At 39.6% G+C, this 20,771-nt stretch overlaps 1 protein-coding gene across 14 annotated transcripts in view; it reads left to right on the forward strand.

Moving 5' to 3' along the window:
- The window catches only part of MEF2C (myocyte enhancer factor 2C), a 173,783-nt gene that overhangs the window by 61,114 nt on the left and 91,898 nt on the right, over window positions 1-20,771 (forward strand). For 10 of the 14 annotated variants that reach the window (XM_079995648.1, XM_079995647.1, XM_079995655.1 and 7 more), the window contains one exon: window positions 18,981-19,177. In XM_079995648.1, coding sequence (XP_079851774.1) covers window positions 19,124-19,177 — 54 coding nt within the window. In that variant the 5' untranslated portion in view covers window positions 18,981-19,123. Of the gene's footprint in view, window positions 1-16,763; window positions 17,025-18,980; window positions 19,178-20,771 lie in introns of those variants that run through there. The other 4 variants (XM_079995649.1, XM_079995651.1, XM_079995652.1 and 1 more) reach the window with 3 other exon arrangements.

Below are 20,771 nucleotides of genomic sequence, written 5' to 3' on the forward strand. Positions count from 1 at the left end.
ATAGAGATCGTAGACAAATCACAGTTCATGCATCTGTACACACATTATCAGAATATAATGTGTTTGCATAAACTGTGAATTGACTACACATTGAATTAGTCAGTTAGAGCGCATGGAGTAATCCTATGATGTCAGGTGTTTAAATGGTTGTCTGAATTTGCCTTGGTTTGTGCAAAACATCGACAAAGTAAAGTGCAGGGTGATTATGTCTTATTGTGGTGGAAAATGAGCTGAGGAAACCCAGCCATGCAAACTCATTTGCAACTTCCACCAGCAATTCTGCAAGTGCCGTCAGGAACATCATTTTCTAAAAAGTAGTAATTATTTTCCATGAAATCGTTCAAAATGGGAATATATGAATGATTGCTTCCTGTGAGTGTCAGAGTGTACTACAGAGTGTAGTCTATGGTAAATAATTTCTTCATTCTGCACTTTGTGTTAATTGATCTATGTTTTTATGGTTTAATAAGCATACACAGGCTTTTCTGCTACTCCCCAAGCAAGAATGTGTTATGAACTGAAACTGGCTTCTGTTTCTTATGAATCTTGTCATTGCAGAATAAGAACCGAACATAGACCCAGAGTATGGCATCGCCTGCTATGCAAACATGAACACACCAGTTACTGGCATGAATAATTAACATTTTAAAGAGGCATTTGCACAACCAATTACACCAGTGTAAGTTCCACTAAAGTCAATGGGATTATAACAGTGTAAGCTGTCATTGAATCCCTCCCACCCCCAGTAACTGCTCTGCCATGGACCTGATTGGATCATGTCAGGAGCTCATGTGGATTCAGGGAGGCAGAAAGTGTCTCTTTCTCGTTAACATGGTTTGGCCATATGTCACACAGTTTAAGTAGTATGTGAGGCCTTTTATTTTATTTTTATTTTTTAATAATATTTATTGAACATTTTCAAATATAACAGGGGGGAAAAAAGCATCCATTTTATAACCTTATTTCAATTGGCATCTTTCCAGGACTTCCCCACCCCACCCCCTCTTGTATTCCAATTCCTTCAAATAGATTCAACAAGTTCTTACCCCAAATTTTAAACTTATTATAATTAGCCCAATGTTAAGAATGTTTTTCCATCCCCTAAAATCGATCCCGCTCCCTTCCACGAATTCCCCTCTTTAATATGCAGAACAGATTAAAATAAAAGAAAATAGAAAAAAGAATAAAATATAATTTAACACCCTTTGGATTCCAAATTTCCCTCCCCCTTTCCCGGTTGCGTTCCCCAATGTCCATCAATGCCTGTTGTCATCCTGGAGATCCCACATCTAGGCCGAAATCCTTCACAAGTCCACTTTGCCGTCTTTTTAATAGTCTTTGCCGTCTTTTTGATCATCTTTAGTTTCGAGCGTCCAATCTTGGAAAAACTCTATCTCAAAAAGGTCCATTTTTTCCATCCAGATCTCTGTATTTAAGAGTAAAAACTCCAATTTTGTTTCTTTAGACCTTTCAAATCTGGATGTCCCAAATGTTCCCACTTCCAGCTTTGTCCAATTCTTGTTGTTCATGTTGTTCTTATTATTCTCTCTCCTCACTTTCCTCTAGTTTCTTTTCCTGCTCTCCTGCAAAAATGTTCCAATTCCAAAAGCTTCTAAATCCCCTACAGAGGCTTTGTTATTCAGGAACAAAACTTTACGTCAAGTCCCTTCCATTCTTCAATAGATAAATCTATTGTCTCCTTTAGTGTAGAGACCTCTGTAGACAAAATAGTGTTCCATTTCTGCAGTTTCCCAGGAGATAAAAAGTCCAATTCAAATTCCATGCCAGCAATACTTGTAGTGTCCCACAGCCCCTCTAGAGGGATTATAGTAACTCAGTTTCCTTCCAGATCACACCCAACAGTCAAAGTAACTTGTTATTCCTTGTTTTAAACAATTTATATCTAATTTGTAACAAATGTAACCGGCAAAGTCCTCATAACAAAGTTCTCTTTTTATTCTTCAGCTTTGACAGCTCCTTTGACAGCTGTCAAAGCCTCTGTTTCTCCTCTCCCGGCGCTCTCGCGGATCGCTCCCGGTTCCCGGGGGGGGGGGGTTGCATTTTAGCTCACATTCTACTTTTCTCCTCCAGCCCAGTCTTATAATTTTCCATCGTGAAATTAGTAACTTTATCAAACTAAGGTAACACTCGATCTTAGTTGTTAAATCCTTTGCTTTAAATCCTCTACGACAGGGGGGAGACGGACTTCCTTTTTGCACCTCCCCCGCTCGCTCCGAATTTAATTTTTTTTCCCTTTTTAAGTCCAGTTTCCAATTACTCACGGGTTGTTCTTTTTAATCCGAATTTTCAATGGAAGAAGTCAGCGCTCTCCGCCAAATGGCATGCAGCTTCGCTCAGTAGGGGAAGCGGAGGACTCATAGCACCACACACACCCCCCCCGGCACCCGCTCCGTAGCCTTTAAAAAGGCTCCTTCGCGGGTCGGGGGGCGCAAACGGTGCCCGCCGAGTCACCATGCCCATGGGTTTCAGCGCCCATGGTTTTTGAGGGTCCCCGCGACGCCGACGCGGTAGAACCCAGCCCCTGCCGAGCAGGCTCCCTCCGGAGCTCGGAGGGAGTCCGCCATTCGGCGATGGCGCCAACCCGGAAGTCCAGTATGTGAGGCCTTTTAATTAAGGCTGACAGGCCTTTAAATGGACAAATCTATAGACTGGACTTGGCCAAACTAATCTTCCCTCCCACATTCTTCTCTTGAATTCTGCATATCTATGTTCTGTTGTGTCCTGTGCCAAATAAATCCCCCCACTTTTCTCTTCCTCTTCATCATTTGTTGATTTTTGTGAGTATCCTTTATTTCATTCTGCAAATCATTCCTCCATTGGTGTGCACACTGCAGTCTTCATATCAGATAGCTCAGTGAGTAGAGCATGAGGCTCTTCATCTCATGGTGGTGGGTTTAAGCTCTATGTTGGACAAAAGATACCTGCATTGCTGGGGGTTGGACTAGATGACCCTTGTGGCCCCTTCCAGCTCTACAATTCTATGATTCTAAGAATCCTTGCTGTTTCCTGCAAACCCCATGATATCTGCGACTAACTGTGCAATCTATGCCTGACTTTGTTCAATGAAGCTTACTCCCATGTAAGTGTGCATAGGATTTCATTCTTAATCACATGGGCACCCCAACTCACTTTCTCCCATTTCCACATCTTTTTATAACCGAGAAGGTTACTGACTTTGGTAGAAGTGGTCATGGCACAGCGTGGGCAGAAGTATTTGCAGGAACAAGGGTGTGGCTGAACTGGAACTGATATGTGACTGATGAAATAGGAAGGGATAAACAGTATGATATGATCTTCAAGGGAATGAATTTCATACATGCACATCCGATATAAATAGAAGTGATATACAGTTCAAGTACTTGAGCAGAAGAAAACACCTCTTCCATAATGGGTGCTCTTTTATGTATTTACTTATTGACTTGTTTGATTAAAATTGGACCTTGCCCTTCTCCTCAGGGCACACATGGAGTTAGTTCCCTTGGTGGACACAGATGACATCTGCAAATTTCTGCAAGTTTTTGCAATAAAAACTTTTGCAATTGGTAAATAAAATTAGATTCCGCTGTTCGGCTTCAACAAGAGGAGTTTGGGTTTTTACTGATAAATATTCATACTCAGAAGTTTTAAAACCTTTGCATTTTTTCCAAAAATGGAGAGAATGAAAAAAGGAGAAGACATGCATTCAGAGCCACACAGATGCACAGGCAGAATGGCAAAACAGAATGGCACATTTTAAAAAGATGCAAAGGGCAGAATGTTAATGTTCCACAATATTTGGGGTGAAAGAGCCCTATCCTTTGTATATACAATGAACTTAGAGCCATTATTAATGCATATGATGTAGGCAGATGAATGGGTTGCATCTATATTGAGCTGGTGTCTGCTCATGCAAGGACTGTTACCCTTCACACTTGGGAGTTGAATGAGGAAAGGGAAACTTAATAATAATAATAATAATAATAATAATAATAATAATAATAATAAAATCTTATTTATATCCCGCCCTCCCCAGCCAAAGCCGGGCTCAGAGCGGCTAACAACAACAAAAGTAACACAACATTCTAAAATCAATTCATTTTAAAAACAATTCAAAATCAAATTCATGGCAACCACTGGGCTAGTTTGAATCTTTTTTTCCCACTTGCTTGTGTGAAGCAAGTGGGAAAAAAAGATTTTTTTTGCTAGTGGCTATTTTTGTTCTGCTTGTCATTCTTTGGATCTGTGGATTTGTTGTGCATGCTAATGCTTTGTAACATTCCCTTCAGTCCACCCACCTGACTTGGGCAAAATCTATCCAAAGTTGAATTCTTTGGAAGATGCCTCTTGGAGTCCAATGAATTTAATTGGTATTTTGTAAATAGTGTTTATTTATTCACTCAACTTTTGCATAATAATAATAAGAAGAAGAAGAAGAAGAAGCTCCCATCACTATTAGGCCTAGGGAATGCCAGGATTGCCTCATGTCCCTTAGGCCTTGCAACAGTTCTCAACAGAGCTGTAAATGACCAGTTGTAGCAGTTCATGGTCAGAACTGTAAACTCATGGCACTCTGTTCCTAGCTAGGAGCTACTGTGACTGCCCTACTCATTCACAAGCACCATCATTGCTTGATGGGTCATGTCAACACAGTTTGGAGAATTGTGAATCATGCCATATATTTAACTATGATCAGATTCCCAGCCCACATCTGTCATAAGTACACTTTCTTAGTCTTAAATCCAGTAAGTTTTCAGTAGAATTTGCATTCAGGGGCAAAATTCACTATTTTAAACCAAAAACAAAACATTAGCTCATTCTTCCCTAATCTGGTGCTCTCCAGATCTTTTGGACTACAGTACCCTTAATCCCTGACTGTTGACCATACTGGTTGGGTTTGATGAGAGTTGCAATTGGAAACATCTGGAGGACACCAGGTTGGTGATGGTCACATTAGAGTCATCTCACAGTAGTGTAGGAATCTGGATTCCTGAGCTTTAGGGTGCACAGTTTAGCTGGATTTTGGATTGCAGTCCTGAAGCACATGTGTTTGTATTTGTGTAAAAATGAGAACTGACTGTGCTTCCACTTGACATGCCAAAATGTATCACTGAAGGCTCCCCTAACTCAGGGGATGGTCTGTATTTTCAGATGCCCTTAATACAAAATAGCAGTTGTGGTGTTAGCAAGTCTTGCTACTATTCTAACTACCAGTGGTAACTCCAAAAAGAAAGACTACAATTTCTCTTCTGTTTTTAAACCCTAGTATCCATTATCAGTTGAAATACTAAAAGACTAATGTTTATTTCTTAAAATACAGAATATTGGATTTGTCTTGGCTCTTCTATCATATATTAGCAGTTCTGGAGTGTCCCCCTCCCCGGCATATGTTAATTGGTTGTTTTCTTTGACAAATTATGGGCTCTTTCTTTGATGAGGCTCAGTTGCAATCATGATGGAGTCAAGGATGTAAAGTTTCCAGTCTCTGCTTGCATCTTGAACCACTACAAACATCTGCATGTTACTGCAGTGCTGAGTAATGGTGAGATTTGTGTTGGTCTGATTTCCCTAGAGATTCCCCCCCCCCCTCCTCCCTGGATATTTTCTGCTCTGTGTACTAAATCTGTTACAGGGTTTGTCCTTCATACCAGAAGTATGCCCTAAAATTACCATCTTTTCCTATTACTAGAACACAGTCAGAAAAAGTATACAAAAATAATGCATTTGTATCAGGCCTGACAACTATGACCCACAAAGTCAGAGGCAGTTCACTGACTACTGCCTGGGGCTTCAGAAGTTGCCTGATTTTTCTGCATGCCTTGGAGGAATATCTCACAACTGGACCCCCCCCCCATATTGAAATCAATGGTATTTACTTGTGAGAAAATATGCTTCATACTGCACTGTTAGACTCCCTTTTAGTCTACTGATGTACTTTTAAATAAGAGGCACACGCCATCAAGAACTTAAGCAGAATCTAGAGTGCAACTTGGAAGTCCCTTCTCTATTAGATTCTCCTTGCAACTAGGAACTAATTTAATTGGTTGTTTTAATGATTTCCCAGGTGAAGCCACCCTGTGCTCCAGTTCAGAGGGGGAGGCAGGGTACAAATCCATCCAATTAATAAATAATACTGTGGAGAACCTGAACTTTATGATGACTCCATATCTCCCTTTCTTCATAAAGAAAAATCTAAAATTACAGCAGAGTAAATTTGATACTAAAGTCTTCAGATGAATTCTGTGATACTGTAAAGTTGACTTCATGAAATATAAATTGCCTTTGGATTCTCCTGGCTGTTCTCCCTTCTTTTGCTTCCTCCAGAGAGAACAAGCAAACTCCTCTCTTACACGATCACTTGACAGACACAGGCTTTCTTTTGGTTATGTCTGAGGCATGTGTTTTCAAAATAAGGAATTGACTAACATTTCAGAATTCAGTTAGTTTCCGTGGAAAGCATGCCTCCTTCATCTCACCCCTCCTTTATCTGAGGTGCATTTGGCATCTTGCATCTTGTCCTCACAGAGGCCAGTCGGGGCCTGTAGGAAACCCATAAACAGGACAACAATACTGTCCCCACCTGCAATTACCAGGAACTGGCATTCAAAAACTCACTGCCTCAGATAGCGGAGGTAGAACATCACCATCCTCATAGCTGGTAGCCAGCAGCCTTATCCTTCGTGAAATTGACTTCTTTTAAAGCCGTCCAAATTGCTGGCCATGATGTTTACATATTCTGAGAGAGAACTCCATACTTTACGTATGTGCTATGTGAAGAAGTACTGTCTTTTGTCTGTCTTGAGTCTTCCAACATTCATTGGATGGTCCCCCGTTCTAGTATATGAGAGACCTGCTCTACAATTGTGCAAGTTTGTGGAGCTCTCTGCCTCAGGAAATCCATCTGACTCTCACCTTATGTTTTTGCCTCTCTTTTAAGATCTTTAGGCAGTTGATAACTTGGCTAAGCAAATAATTATTTTAAATACTCTATTTGTTTTTAATTGTTGCAGAAGTTCTTTTGATCATGTGATGCTGAACTATTTTTAAAAATTGATTTTGAGCCACTTTGGGTGGCAAGGCAATATATGAATCTTCTTCTTTTAAAATAAAATAAAAATACAAGCATACAATAATTGTGGATTGTGTATAAGACTCCTAGTTGGACATCCATTATTTCTACTTAAGCAGTAGCTAAGTAAGAATGGTTTTGCTATATTTTATTGCCTATGACCTTGAAGATTGGTTAACAATCCTTAGCTAGATGAACCATTGGTTTAAACTCGGAATAAAACGCAGTGGTAGAAAAAGCATACGTTTGCAAAGGAAAATGTATCTCTTTTTTTATTTCATTGTGAAAACATGCTAGTCTCAAAAGACACTTGAGTGGAGTGGATCTTCACAGTGAAAAAAGAAAGAAAAGAGAGACGTTTTTCTTTGCAACCTTGTACTTTTTCTATCACTAGATGAAAGTCTGTTTTGCACTATCTGGTCCTTTGTTATCTCCTTCAGTTCTGAAAGCCATTGTGTTTGACTATATTATTCCTGCAACATGGGGAACATCAAATAGAAAACACTTTCCCCACCTACCCAGCAGTATTAATCGTTGTAAAGAAATATAGCAGATATTCTTTCAGCTGCCATTTTCAATGTCGCATCTTGATGAGACTGTTTGAATAATTCTCCTATCTTTAATGAGCCATTGATTAAAAATATGGCAATGTACTTTATGTGTTATCGTTGACAGCTGCACTGTCTGTAGTGACTGTCATACTGAAGATATGTATATGGAAATGTAAGAAGTCATGTTTTTAAGAGGAATACAACATATGTAGGGGTAGTATCTTTCATGGTCTGCTTCTGCAGAAGAACAAAATGTTGGAAATAAATCACTCTCTGAAGTATTCCTTAATATTTGGATTAGCAACATGAAGATGAACTAATCCTCCTGTTCCATATCTGTCTGATGAAAAGTTATGTGTACCTTGAAAAATCCTCATCCCACCACTAAACATAGACATATACACTAGGGCTAGGAAGCACAGGATCTGATGTCTGTATGTACCACTGTGTAAAAAACCCCACAGGGTTGTAATCTTCTTTTCCTCTGAACAAGGGGATGGTTGATTTCCATCATGACAGCATGTGTCTACATGGGGTGAAGACAAGATGTTAGTGGCCTTAAACATGCTCTATGCTAATTAAAATAAGATAATATCAAAAAATTATCATTTTTATTCTGGGGATCCAGTCTCATGGCATGGCCATAACCCAAGGAAGAACAGTGATACCCTCCTTTAACATTAGCAGTTTAAATGAATAAAGAAGGGCATAATTTATATCACAATAATTGTAGCATAAGGCCATGTGGCTGTGCTTTGGCCTCCAGAAAATGACTAGAGATAAATCTCTGCTGTTTGTTCTTCAAAGCAGAAGATGGAGGATAGATTCCCAGGCAGGTGTTAGCAGTTTAGATTAAGATGAGCCAGATGTGTCTAGAAACTACTTTTAAGTCTCTGGAGAATGGTTTTCATTCATTCATTTCCCTGGAGACTTCCCAATCAAGGAGCTCCAAATCCTGAGGCTACCTGCATTTCAAGTGAGGCACAGTAATGTCCCTCCAAATCTTTGTACATAAACATGTGTGAACAAATTAGAGCAGAAAATTAAAGATGTGTTCTCATCATCCCTTCCAAGTGTACTTTCCATGTGTCTTTAATTCCCGTGTCCCACAAAGAATAAGTCATTTGTTCCAGTCTTCAGCTAGTTTTGCCCCAAAACAAACAGAGGGTTGCTAATCATGAATAGCTGCTATGCTATTTAATAATAATAATAATAATAATAATAATAATAATAATAATAGCTACATGCCCTGGTGTGAACAGACATTTGATCTCCAAAAATGAGCAGGAAGGGTATGGCGATAAGTATGATTGCCTGCTAATTCCTACAAATCGTTGCTAAAGACATAGAAGCAGGAACCAGTTCAGAAGCTGACAATTCCAATGGTTACAGATTCCAAATGTGGGGTGGTGTCCAACTAACATGTTCCATCACTGCAAGCATTTCTGCTTGCAAAACAGGACTCACCCCCTCTCACACACCCCACTTTCCTTTTGCATGGGCTGCAGCTCTTATAAGTCACAGTCATGGCCAGAAGTGGTTCACCAGGCAGGATGGAGCTCTCACACTAGTTTTCTGGCAGGTGGGGCACTGTTGTTTACTGGGAGCGGGTGGGTAGGTTGGCACAGTCTAGACACCCTAGCAGAGCCAATTTAGCACTCCAGCTGATGTGCTTGCACTGCACTGACTGCCCTGCCATCTCCCCCCATCCTCTCTCCCTTCCGTTCAGCAAGAGCAACACACCTGCTGGGAAGCTAGCTCCACCTGGTAAGCCGCTTCTGGTTGTGGGAAGAGTAAGATATCATTTAGAATAGTTTATGAAACATAAATAATGGGTTAGATCCAGATTACGTAAATTATGCTTTAGTCTCCTTGAAATAACTGGAACAAGTTATTACAACACAATAGCCTTCCACTAGAATATAGATCCTTCTTTTCTCCTTTCTTTTTTTAAAAATACAGTTCAGGACTTCTATTCACAAAACTAAATTTAAAATAGGAAATGATATCAAGAGAAAGAAAGTATCAAAAATAAGGGGTGCCAGTAAACTCAAACACAATTTGGTATGTTGGCTCTTCTCAGGTATTTATCCGTTTACATCATTTTGAAAGCATAATTGTAAAGCACAAATCAGTCAGCCTCTCTTTCTCATACACACACACACACACACACACACACACACACACACAGTCACTTTATTATAATAGGTTCATTAGAACAGAGGGAATGTTTGCAGAAGACCTCGTCCATTACTTGGGTATGTCTGAGCTACAAATTGATACGTTGTATCATGAATTAGGACTCACAATAGCCTTCAATTGCACTTGATCAGAGGAGCTTAATTGGCATTAAGAAAATAGACCAAAGTAAAGAGAGATGTACAAGTGAGAGGATTCGTCACTTTATTGGATTTCAAGACCCTGTGAGCCATGAATCTTAATTGGGGCCAGTTGGGATCATTTAATAATTGCTGTCAGAAGATCAGATTTAATTCTCTTTATAAAAATACCACAGTGGGATGGAGTTAAGCAAATTGTCATTCAAGGTTTCAAATGAACAAAGCTTTAATTAGGTTGATTAGCCTACTGTAAGGAAGAGGAAAGATACAGACAATTGATGAATCTACTATAAGCCATATGTGGGCCATATATGTCAGAATTATCAAATACCTTTATTTCAGTTTGGTAAATGTTATTTATCAATATTTATTAATATGCTACATTTCAAGAGTAGCTTCCAAGGCTGTTTATTTCTGTATTTATTTTGTTTGTTCGCTTAGATCCATTGTTTTGCATGTATGTTAACTTGGAAATTTTCTGGAAATTAATCATTTATAGCACACATTTACCACAAAGTAAAATGGGGCTGGCTGCAACCTTACCTGAGATTAACCCATTTTACTAAATATGATTTTTCTTTCTGAGTAGATATGCATAGAGTTGCATTGCAAAAATTGAAGTGTTCAATGTTTTGTCATGATGGCATCTTCTATGTTTTCTGGCCACAGCAGAATGAAATATTATACCTTTTTATACTAATGTTCATTCTATAAATATGTACCTGTGTGATGTGCTTAATAATGACTAGTCAATTTGTGCCAATAGAAAGTCTTCCTGTTATATTCCTTCATTGGTCCCTCTAACCTTGGGGCTGTGGAAACTCGCTCTTCTCAAGTGCAGAAACGTTGGTGGACTCCATCTAAGTGTAGAAGCTGTCAGACCTGGAGGGTAGTGTGAGTTCACATGTACATTGTTTGTGTGAATGCTACATCAAAAAGAATTAGCACAGGTGTAAACAGCAGTCCAAGTTCAGTGGGGAATGTCCAACCTGATCCACACTCAAAAAATGTAGAGGATACCCATTTTGCCCTGCTTTGTCTGTGAAGTGCGCAGTTCCTATGCAAATTTATCCAGAAGTAAGCCTCAATTGGGGGATTAGACAAGCACATGGAAGACAAAGCTCTCTGTGGCTACTAGTCATAGTGGCCATAGGCTGTTTCCAGGAAGAGCAGCAGGAGGCCTGTGAATACGAGCTGCTGGAGAACAAGAAGGAGTGCTATTTTTCTAGAACTCAGTGCCAGAATTCATCATGAACGCCTCCCTTGTTCTCTCATAATGGCAATAGCGCCCATCTGAGAGGTGCCAGAACTGAGTTCCAGTGAGTTCTGGGCAGTGGCGTAGCGTGGGTTGTCAGCACCTGGGGCAAGGCAAGTAATTTGCGCCCCCTAACCCGCACGCCTGGCACCCCCCCCCTCCACAGTGGGCAGCGACCCGGCGGCTCGGATCGGATTCGCACAGCCAGCACAGCAGTGAGAGAGAGTGAGTGAGTCAGGTAGGGGCAGAGAGCTGCAAGTGCGCGCCCCCCCAAGATGTTGCGCCCGGTGCGGCTGGTTCCCCCTGCACCCCCCACGCTACGCCACTGGTTCTGGGTGAAAAAAACACCTGGGTCTATTGCCCTTGTGTCCTTCCTTGGGGCTTTCGGTAGGGAACAGGATCTGGACTATATAGATCTTTGACCTGCTCCTGCATCAATCCTTTTTCATTCTTATTTTAGTAGAATATACTCCCACTAAGTAGGCTTAGGATTGCATCTGTAGTTGCTACCCTCTACTATTTCATTCTCTGTGTAGCACCATGGGGCAGAGAGGAGTAGGGTGGAAATGGATGCAGAATTTTGCTGGATCTCGAAAGTTCTCACACTGGAAAGTGTTCCACTGCAACTGGGTGTGGCTCCCATCCGTGTTAGTGAATGGTGATTTTTTTCCTTTCTCACAGGTTGCAGCTTTTAATATCCTTTTGTCACTCCGTATACTAACAGGTTACAAAGAGCCATTTCTGAGAAAACATAATGCACATTGAAGGCCACGAGAAAGATTAGCTAATGTACCTTCCAATTGATTTTGTTTATTTTTTTTCCGGCTTACTCATTATGACAATAATAAAATGAAAAATATTGACAATAATCCTGAAGTGGAAAAAGAAAGTCTTTCCCCCACTGAAACAGAGATTGTTAAGTGAACGGGTATTTGGTTACTAAAAGCTAAAAAAAAAAAAAAAAAAAAAAAATCAGCATGACAGCAATATTTCACCTATGTAAATGAAGTGTGTTTGTATTTTTGTGTCAAATTGATACTGACCTTCAAGGAGAAACTCTGCCAAACTATACATCCATCCATCTGCAGTCATGGGCAATGTCAAAGTATCTCCTATTTCTATGTACACTCCTATAAGTGTCTCTGCATGGTTGTTCATATCTGTCTTGAGAGACAATAGAGTCTGCCTCTGTGGGTGAAATCAAACGCCTGTGTTTGCAGCATTGAAGTGACCTCTGCAGAGCAGAAGTCTAGGCCATGTATATGGAGGTCCTGGGCTGCCCATATGGCAAGACCCCCCCCCCTTCGCCTCACTAATGTGGACCAAAGGAAAGCCGAGCAATAAGTTTGGCAACAGCTTGGCTGCAGGAGTTGTTGGAAGTAGGTGTACAAGGAGCCATCCAAGCATCTTAGGGACTCCAGATTTGTGTAGAGTTTGCTCCTTAGCCTTTTCTTCTCCCAAAGGTATCCCGTAAGGCAGTGGAGGTTTAGAATAAGAGTTTTCCTTCTTATTTTGGAGCCTTTCTGTTACAATTGCTTCTCCATGCAAGGAACAACCCTGGAAGATGAGCCTGCTGTGAAAGTCTAGAGTAATTTCAGGCTTTGATTATTCAGGACATAATCAGATCCGTGTCTCTTTTGCTAGCAGCCTACATCAGTGTTTGTCCTTACTGGTGATCAGACACACTATTTTGTTTATAAAATAATTTCTATAAATGAATAAATTTATGTCTTTTGGCAATGCGATATGGAAAGATGAAATAGTTCTTTGTCAGAAGGAATACAGTTTTACTATGTAATAAATCTCATCTGTAATCCATAGAAGAATCTATAAAAACAAACACACACAAAAGCTTTATAACAAGTTGAAATCATTATCTTCATCATTTAATATTTAGAGTGTCATTGTATGCTGTAGATAAAATCAAATAAGTACTTGCCCACCAAAGTCTAACCCAAATTTGTAGTTTATACTCAGGGCTGGTCCTACCATTAGCCAAGGGAGGTGGGTGCCTCAGCTGGCTGAAATTGTGGGATGGTGAACAGAAGCAGTTGGAGAACAATATTGTGTGTCTGTGACACATGGTTTGTCCTGCACTCTCTAAGATAGCCTGCTGCCTTCAGTTGCACTGGAAGACAGGGTCCCATCATCAGCTTTGAAGCAGAATTCAGTTATTGCCACTTTGATCAGTTTTTGTACTTGGAATGGGAGAAGGGAGGCATCTTGATTTTTTTGCCTCAAGCAGCAAATCATCTGGGGCAAACCGTGTTTATGCTTGTAGGCAAGGTTACAGCTTCTGTATGACTTCAGTGTTTGTGCTAAACTTCCTGTTGTAAAATGCATGCTCTCCTGAGATGAATTTAGCAGATTAGAATGAAATCCCTTGCACATCTTTTAATGTGGCAGACCAGTCATAAGATCAAAACACATAAATGTAGGTTATGTTAAATTTCTGAACTGGAATGTTTGAGACAGATGTTTGAAATCTTCGGATGACTCAGATTCACTTTATTTATTTCTTTTAAAAATAATGGCTTTCTGCCCAAATTAGATTACTGCATATAGTGGAGCACGCTGTTCGTGTGTTACAGATCTAGTGCAGCAGTAATGACATCTAGTGTATAACTGTATAATGAAAAAGTTGTTTTAAAGGAGCCAGATTCTGGTTATATCCTTGTGTGATTGGTGCCAGGGGAAATGGATTTGGCAATGTCTGTACTCACCCATGCCAGCCTCTATATATTCAACGGCAGCATACAGATCATGTCCCATAATAATTTCTCATTGGTGGTGCTGGCTGGACTGGATTTAAGTATTCCAGGTTCAGATTCCTACTTAGCTGTGTGTAAAACTCTTGGTGGCTTTGAGCAAATCTCTGTCTCATTCAGCCTGATTTATCTCACAAAGTGTTATTTTGAGGCGAAGGCTATGATCTTATACATTCTTATTACTAGGGAGTAGGTTGCATTGGAAACTGTGGGGTTTATTTCAAAATCAACAGGAATAGGATGGACAGAATATATGTGTAACAATATGTGTTATGGCCCACATCAAACCATAGATTAGCATGAATTTAGGATACTCAGCACCGATATACAAACACTCTGTTGCGCATCTGCAGCTCTTCAGTGTTGGGCTGCGCCATGACCTGCAGTCGTTCATGGTCCTATAAGGCAGAACAGTTGAAGCTTTCTTTGTTTAATATTAACTAGACTTTTCTGTGCCCATTGTCATATTGCTGCTCTCTTTCGGGCATCAGTTGGGCTTTCTCTCTTAGTGTCAAATGTACAGGCTGTGCTTTTTGAAGGAATAGAAGCAAGGCCCCTTGTTCATCTTTGAAAACAGAACAGATTTTTATTTTTATTTACAGGACAATCCGATATATGTTTATTCAGAGGCAAGTTTACTTGAAGTCAATGGGGCCTGGGCATAGGATTGCAGTCCTATTCACACTTACTTGGGAGTAAGTCCTAGTGGGAATTACTTCTGAGTAGACCTATCTATAGGATTGCGCTGTCAAACTCTGCCCATGACACAAGCTTGAGGGTTCTTTTGTTTTTGTTTCAAATGTAAGAACCGTTACATTTGAATGTAAGAATATGTACAGCCAGGCAAAATGGGTGGGGACTGCTATTTAGGGGACCCTTTTTGCATTTTCTAACAAAGCTTCCATCACCATTAAATAAGTTTTCCCTCTGGCTACCACTTTGTTTATAAATTGGATGTATTGAGAGTCCTCCGTTTTGCTGCTGCTTCTTGCCCCTTGGGTGACTTGTTCAAAGGGACCTCTGTCTGGGGTGTTATGCAGCCGAGCAGATTCAGAAAGTTCTGTTCGCAGAAGGAAGTAAAGAGTTTTGGTTCCCATTTTGCACTTCTGGAACAGTTTAAGGAAGGAAGCACCTTTACACCTTTTATTGTTCGTGGTTGCTGACATCATCTCCTTCCCTGACCACTCAGTGCGTGTTTCCTGCTATTCTGTCAAGATTCTTCTGTGTTAGTGAGCGGGAGGGAGAGAGAAGGAGAGGGGGGGGGAAATGTGTGAGAGAGGGAGTGAAGAATGGCCGTCTGCAGTGCTGCATCTGCCCACTGGAACTCAAATCACTTTTCCCTCAACTATCTGTGCCTTTGGCAATCATAGAGCGAACAGAAGCCCGCCAAACTGAAGTTCCTCTTTTTAGTAAACAGTCTGATTTTATTTTATCTTTACAAAAGTATTTGGGTTTCCAAAAGGGGGAAAATGCTGAAGGGCTGTGATTCTGAAGAATGTTAATATCTGAATAATGAAACATCGACATTTTTTAAAAAGATGCATTTGTTTACATATAACTCTGTCATTAGCCTGGAAGGTTTATTTAATGTGGACACTATTTTGACAGGGCTTCTGGAATAATTTTAACTTGCCATATAGCTAGTTTTGCCTAGTGCACTTTTTTATTTTTAAATACAGTCTGAGGGTTTATGAAGCACTGCAATTTTTCTAACACTTGTAGTGTACGTAGTGTATGAGATAATGCCCTCTGCAACTCAGAGCATCTTTTCCAAGTTCCAAGGGCAGGTGGTAAGGAATTCTGGATCTCCTTCACTCTTGGCACAGATCTTTAAAAATATTTTAAGGTTTATGGTGTTTTTGTTCATCCCATGATGTATTTTAATTACATTTCTATGTACGGTACTTTGCTGTATGGTTGGGAGTCTTGCCCGTATGTATAAATTAAGATGGATCCTCTATTCATGCAGTTTTGCAAAAATGCATGTGCGTGTTTGTGTGTGGTGTTAATAAAATAATGCATGTTAAAGAGAGAAATCGTGAAAAAAACAAAATAGTATGGTTTTGACATTAAGCTGGATAGTGTGCGGGGGAATCCTAACAATGATTTTTAGTCAAAACAGTAGCACCAAACTGCAACTTCCCTAGCTATAGAACTGCAGTATTTCTGTGTGGTGTGGGCTTACATACCCGCATAAGCATGTATATATGGATTAAAACAGTTGACACATTGTTTCTTGTTCCTCAGCCTATATATATATATATATATATATGAGAAACAACAACATAATAATTGGACTCAATGCTTCCTTTTTAAGCCATACAGGCTTCTTTTCCCCACCTCAATCTCCCGCCTCACCACTTGTCAACAGATTGTTGCTGCGAATGGGAACAATGATTCAAATTCATTTCATAACTTACAATGATGTACATTTGGAATTCTTTCGATGTACCCAGTGAGCTTGCCCTAGATTTACGTCTGCTAAGTCCAAGAAGTGTTTGTGGAACTATTTGGAGAATATTTTTATGTAGTTGTGGAATGCTTAACGTTCCTGACACTGGGCTGTTTATAATCTCCTCCTCCTCCTCCTCCTCCTCCTCCTCCTTCTTCTTCTTCTGAAAGCTCAGTATGAAATGTGGAACTGCTAGTTGTGTGGGAGGGACTCACCACGTTGTTACTTCACCAGGGGCTCTGCATCCTTGTCCTAACAGACGAGAGTGTCAGCATTTTGTGATCTCTCCCCCGCCCCCTCCTCTTTCTCATTCGGCTCCAGCAGCTCGATCCGTAAAGCAGTGCTCCTCTTGGCTAACCCCGTGTCACCACTTCTCTAATCTGTCCACTCTGACCTTCCACCCTCAACAAAGCGACAGCTTAGGCAGGCATAGGACTGTAAGCCGATAGTGCCTCGGGCTCCACGTGAATGAAAGGAAGGGAAATTGTTCCATATGCATTTGCTGTGGATTAGTCTATTGGCTTACTGTTGTGGAGAAAGCCTGTTAGACTTCCTGCACGTACATGGGAATTACCTGGCTTTTTATATCAGAGGTAAGCTTGACTGTTGGGGTTGGAGAGATGCGGCGGGGGGGGGGAGAGAGAAACTCCCAAGGAAGCAGTCGAGCTGAGAGAAGTTGAAAAAAATTCAAAATCAACTTGTTGTCCTAGTCACCAGCGAATGTCAGAGAATGCAGCTTTTCCAAAACATGCTTAGATTGTATTTAAAATACTTTACAAAAAGAAAAAGAATCTACTACAATTGAGCGTGTGCACTCTTTCTGTGTTTCAAGAGTAATGAAAGGTAGGGTTGTTTTGTCAACTCAGACTACATAAAAGTGAGTTCATTAACTATTTTAGATGCCTAAAACTGCAGAAATGATGTGAGTTGATAGTTTCGTTTCTCTGCTATACTGTAAAGTAATGATACCAGCACTGGATTCCTTAAGACTTGGTGGTACAGTGTAAAAACTAACTTATGGTGTATAAGATTTGGAGTTTGTGACTGAGTAATAGCCTTCTAATTTTTTTATTAAGAGGCCAGAACACAGAATAGCTGTAAAATAAACTGACGGAAACAAAATGAGCACAAAACTGAAAATTTGAGTAAAGATTAGCTTTTCCGATCTGAATTTTCAGGCCAGAATTTTCAGCTTCAGAATAAAGTTACATACTGTACCTTTGGGGATAATTTAACAGGTTGGCTATAGGAAAGCCAGCCTAAAGTTCAGATTGCACTGTCATATTTTAACATTCTTGTGAATTAAGAAATCATTTTATTGGAACACGGTGGTGTGTGTTGGGGAGAATTAGGCACTAATAAATATAAATGCAATTTTCGATTTCGCTCTATGTGTGCTAAAATTTGTATTTTAGCCTATGTGTGTCTACTCAGTAGTGAGTCCTATTGAGTTAAATGGGAGCTACACTTGGGTGAGTATGTATAGGATTGCAGTCTCAGTAGACATACATAATAAACATTAATGATTGCAATGTGCTACAGGGAGATATTTGATTTTATCCACATAACTGTCATATATCTTTCGCTTGTGACCTTTTGCTTATTTTTTCAGCTTTTGCTTTGCTTTTTATGTAATGTTTTGCAACAGTTTTGAATGAATCCTCTGGTTTATTTTTTGTGTGGAAGAATATTAGGAACACATTGTCATGTGTTTATGAGCTTTCTTTTGCAGTTATGACTCTTTATGATGTGATTAGCTTTTTGCCCTTATGTGTGAAGGAATGGTAGATGTGTGGATTATATTAACAACTGCACCAATTATTACACTTATTGTAGGTGGAAATATATACAAATATATTTAGTCTGTAAAAAAAACTCACTTTTCAATAAGATAGAGCTAAAGGGGTATTTTTCTCTTAAACTATTTCATCTGCAGTCATTCTCTTTCTTTTAAAAATGGAATATAAGGTTAAAGGATTTAGATTTGGCTGACATTTCTCATATATCAAATAGTACTTTAATAATGGTCTAGCCTAGTTTGCATAATAAGAAACATTATCACCTCTTCTGTTTTCCTTCAAAAGTGAATTAGCTTGATTACTTAGCTTGCACAGGTATGGAAAGGTTCATTAACTCCCTGATTTAGGTAATTTTTCATATTTCCAAGGAAGTCTTACAGAATAGAGAAAATTTGCATCTATGAGAAGTATGAGTGCATGCACTTTAATTGTTTTAGTGATGTCTTAAAAGCTTTCTTCAGCGCTTATATCCAGAGCCTAAGATGTATGTTCCCCACTGAAAGAGCATCTCTTACTTCTGAATAACTGTCTGTAGGATTGAGGTGCCATAGCTACAAAACAAAACAAAAATCCAGTTTAGCGCAATTACTAATAATAATAATGCCTAATCATTTCTGACTTTATTGCTTATTTAGCAGTTCTGCATTCAAAACCACACTTAAGCCAGTTGGTAAGATATCATAGTAGCATCATTCTATAAAGATTATGTCCAAATAACTCCCTAACACTTCATTTCTTTTGTGTACTTAGCAGGAACGGATGCAGGGGTCTGTGAATTGAATCGCGTAAGTGCTGAAGAAGGATTCTTGGTTTGAGGAAACAGGAAAGAGGAAGGAAAGATAAGAAGAAAATACACGAGTGTAGGAACGAACGAGAGAAGAAAAACGGGGACTATGGGGAGAAAAAAGATTCAGATCACAAGGATTATGGATGAACGTAACAGGCAGGTAGGTTGCAAAATAATCCTCTTTGCACTTCACAGTCACATCATGGCATAAGTCAGATCTGTGCTTTGGGGTTGATTTTTTAAAGGGCTCGAAAACATCACATCTGCATCATATATCTGACATTTACAGTAATATTCACATGCTATTGTCTGTGAAGCTTCAATATTTTTATGCATATTGTTACATGTTATACACTTTAAAAAACACTCTCTAGTTTTAATATAATACAAGATCCTTCTGCTGAGGATATATCACTGTGACACCTGAATTGTTGTGTAAGATCAGCTCCTTTCTATCAATTGCAAACTACTATAATTCCCAAACTAACTTTGCTTAGATTGAGACTGTTGCCAATTGCAATGTCAATATTTATTTTATAAACCAGAAAAGCTCAAGGGGGTATGTTGTGGACCTGATCAAGCAAATTTTATTATTTTTCTTTGTATCCCCCCTGTCAAAAATCTGTCATGGACTAGGGTTTTTAGTTATAAAATTTTCAGGCAGAATTTCAGTCCTGAAATACTACCAATAAATCTGACACCTATATGGCAACCATAAAATTGAATTAAGACTTTAAGAAAAGTTTGTTACTTCCGTTTTAAAGCAGAGTCAACCTTATAGTAGAAAGGTGTTTGCTTAGACAATCCAATGTACAGAGCAAGAAAAGTACAGGAATAACAACAACATCAAGAAGAAGAAAAGCGAGACAAGCAAACAAGTAAATAACATTGTAGCTTCTTACCTATTCAAGAAGAGGTTTGTGCATGTGTGTTATGATTATTTTTATTCTATCCAAACCTTCCCACAATATTATAGGATAGGTCATGATAACTGCATGTTAAACCGTTCTTTAACAGTGCAGATGTCACCGTAAAACACACTCATACTTTAATGTTAAGGCTTTAAAAGGCTCTGATCCAGAGAAAACTGTGGGTAACAAGGTGTTGCTGACTACCAGCAACAGGCAGGTAATAGCTATATGAATTATCCCCAAGGGATGCACATTCCCCTTTTTATTATAAAACTGATGAGAAGACGTCCTCCCATCTGCTCTGCACAGTGCTGATGTCTATGTACATTTCGATGCACATCCAGTCTCTGCCAGCTGTGTGCTGAGCTCTGTATGCAGAGTTCTCACTGGAAGCCGTGTGTAGAGTCCCACATCCCAGCTATCTGTGTTGGGGCTCCTTGCACGTTTCACCTTGTTGTGTTCTTAGATTTCAATCCAACAAGGGCAACTTGTGTAGCTGGAAGCCAGCTTGTGTGCATGGCCCTCCGCTAGCTGATGAGCCACGTGCCCCTTGTAGAAAGAACCCAACATAGAAATAATTTATTGTTCTAATTTTCAAGCAAGCCTTGTATGAAATTTAAAACGCTGCAGTGCAGGCATAACTTGCCCTCTTTGTGGCAGAAAATCAAGTTTCAAATAAAGCAAACAATGATAATATTTATGATTGATGCATTCTGAATTTTCCCGGTAGGTTACTTGTTGCCCTGGGCCAAGCCAGAAAGCAATAAGTCTGTCAGTACCAAACCACCATATTTGCTTTAATTGTTTATAGCTTAGAATTTAAATTAAAAATGGAATAGTGAG

Source organism: Podarcis cretensis (assembly GCF_951804945.1).
Source record: "Podarcis cretensis genome assembly, chromosome: 11".
Taxonomy (NCBI): Eukaryota; Metazoa; Chordata; class Lepidosauria; order Squamata; family Lacertidae; genus Podarcis; species Podarcis cretensis.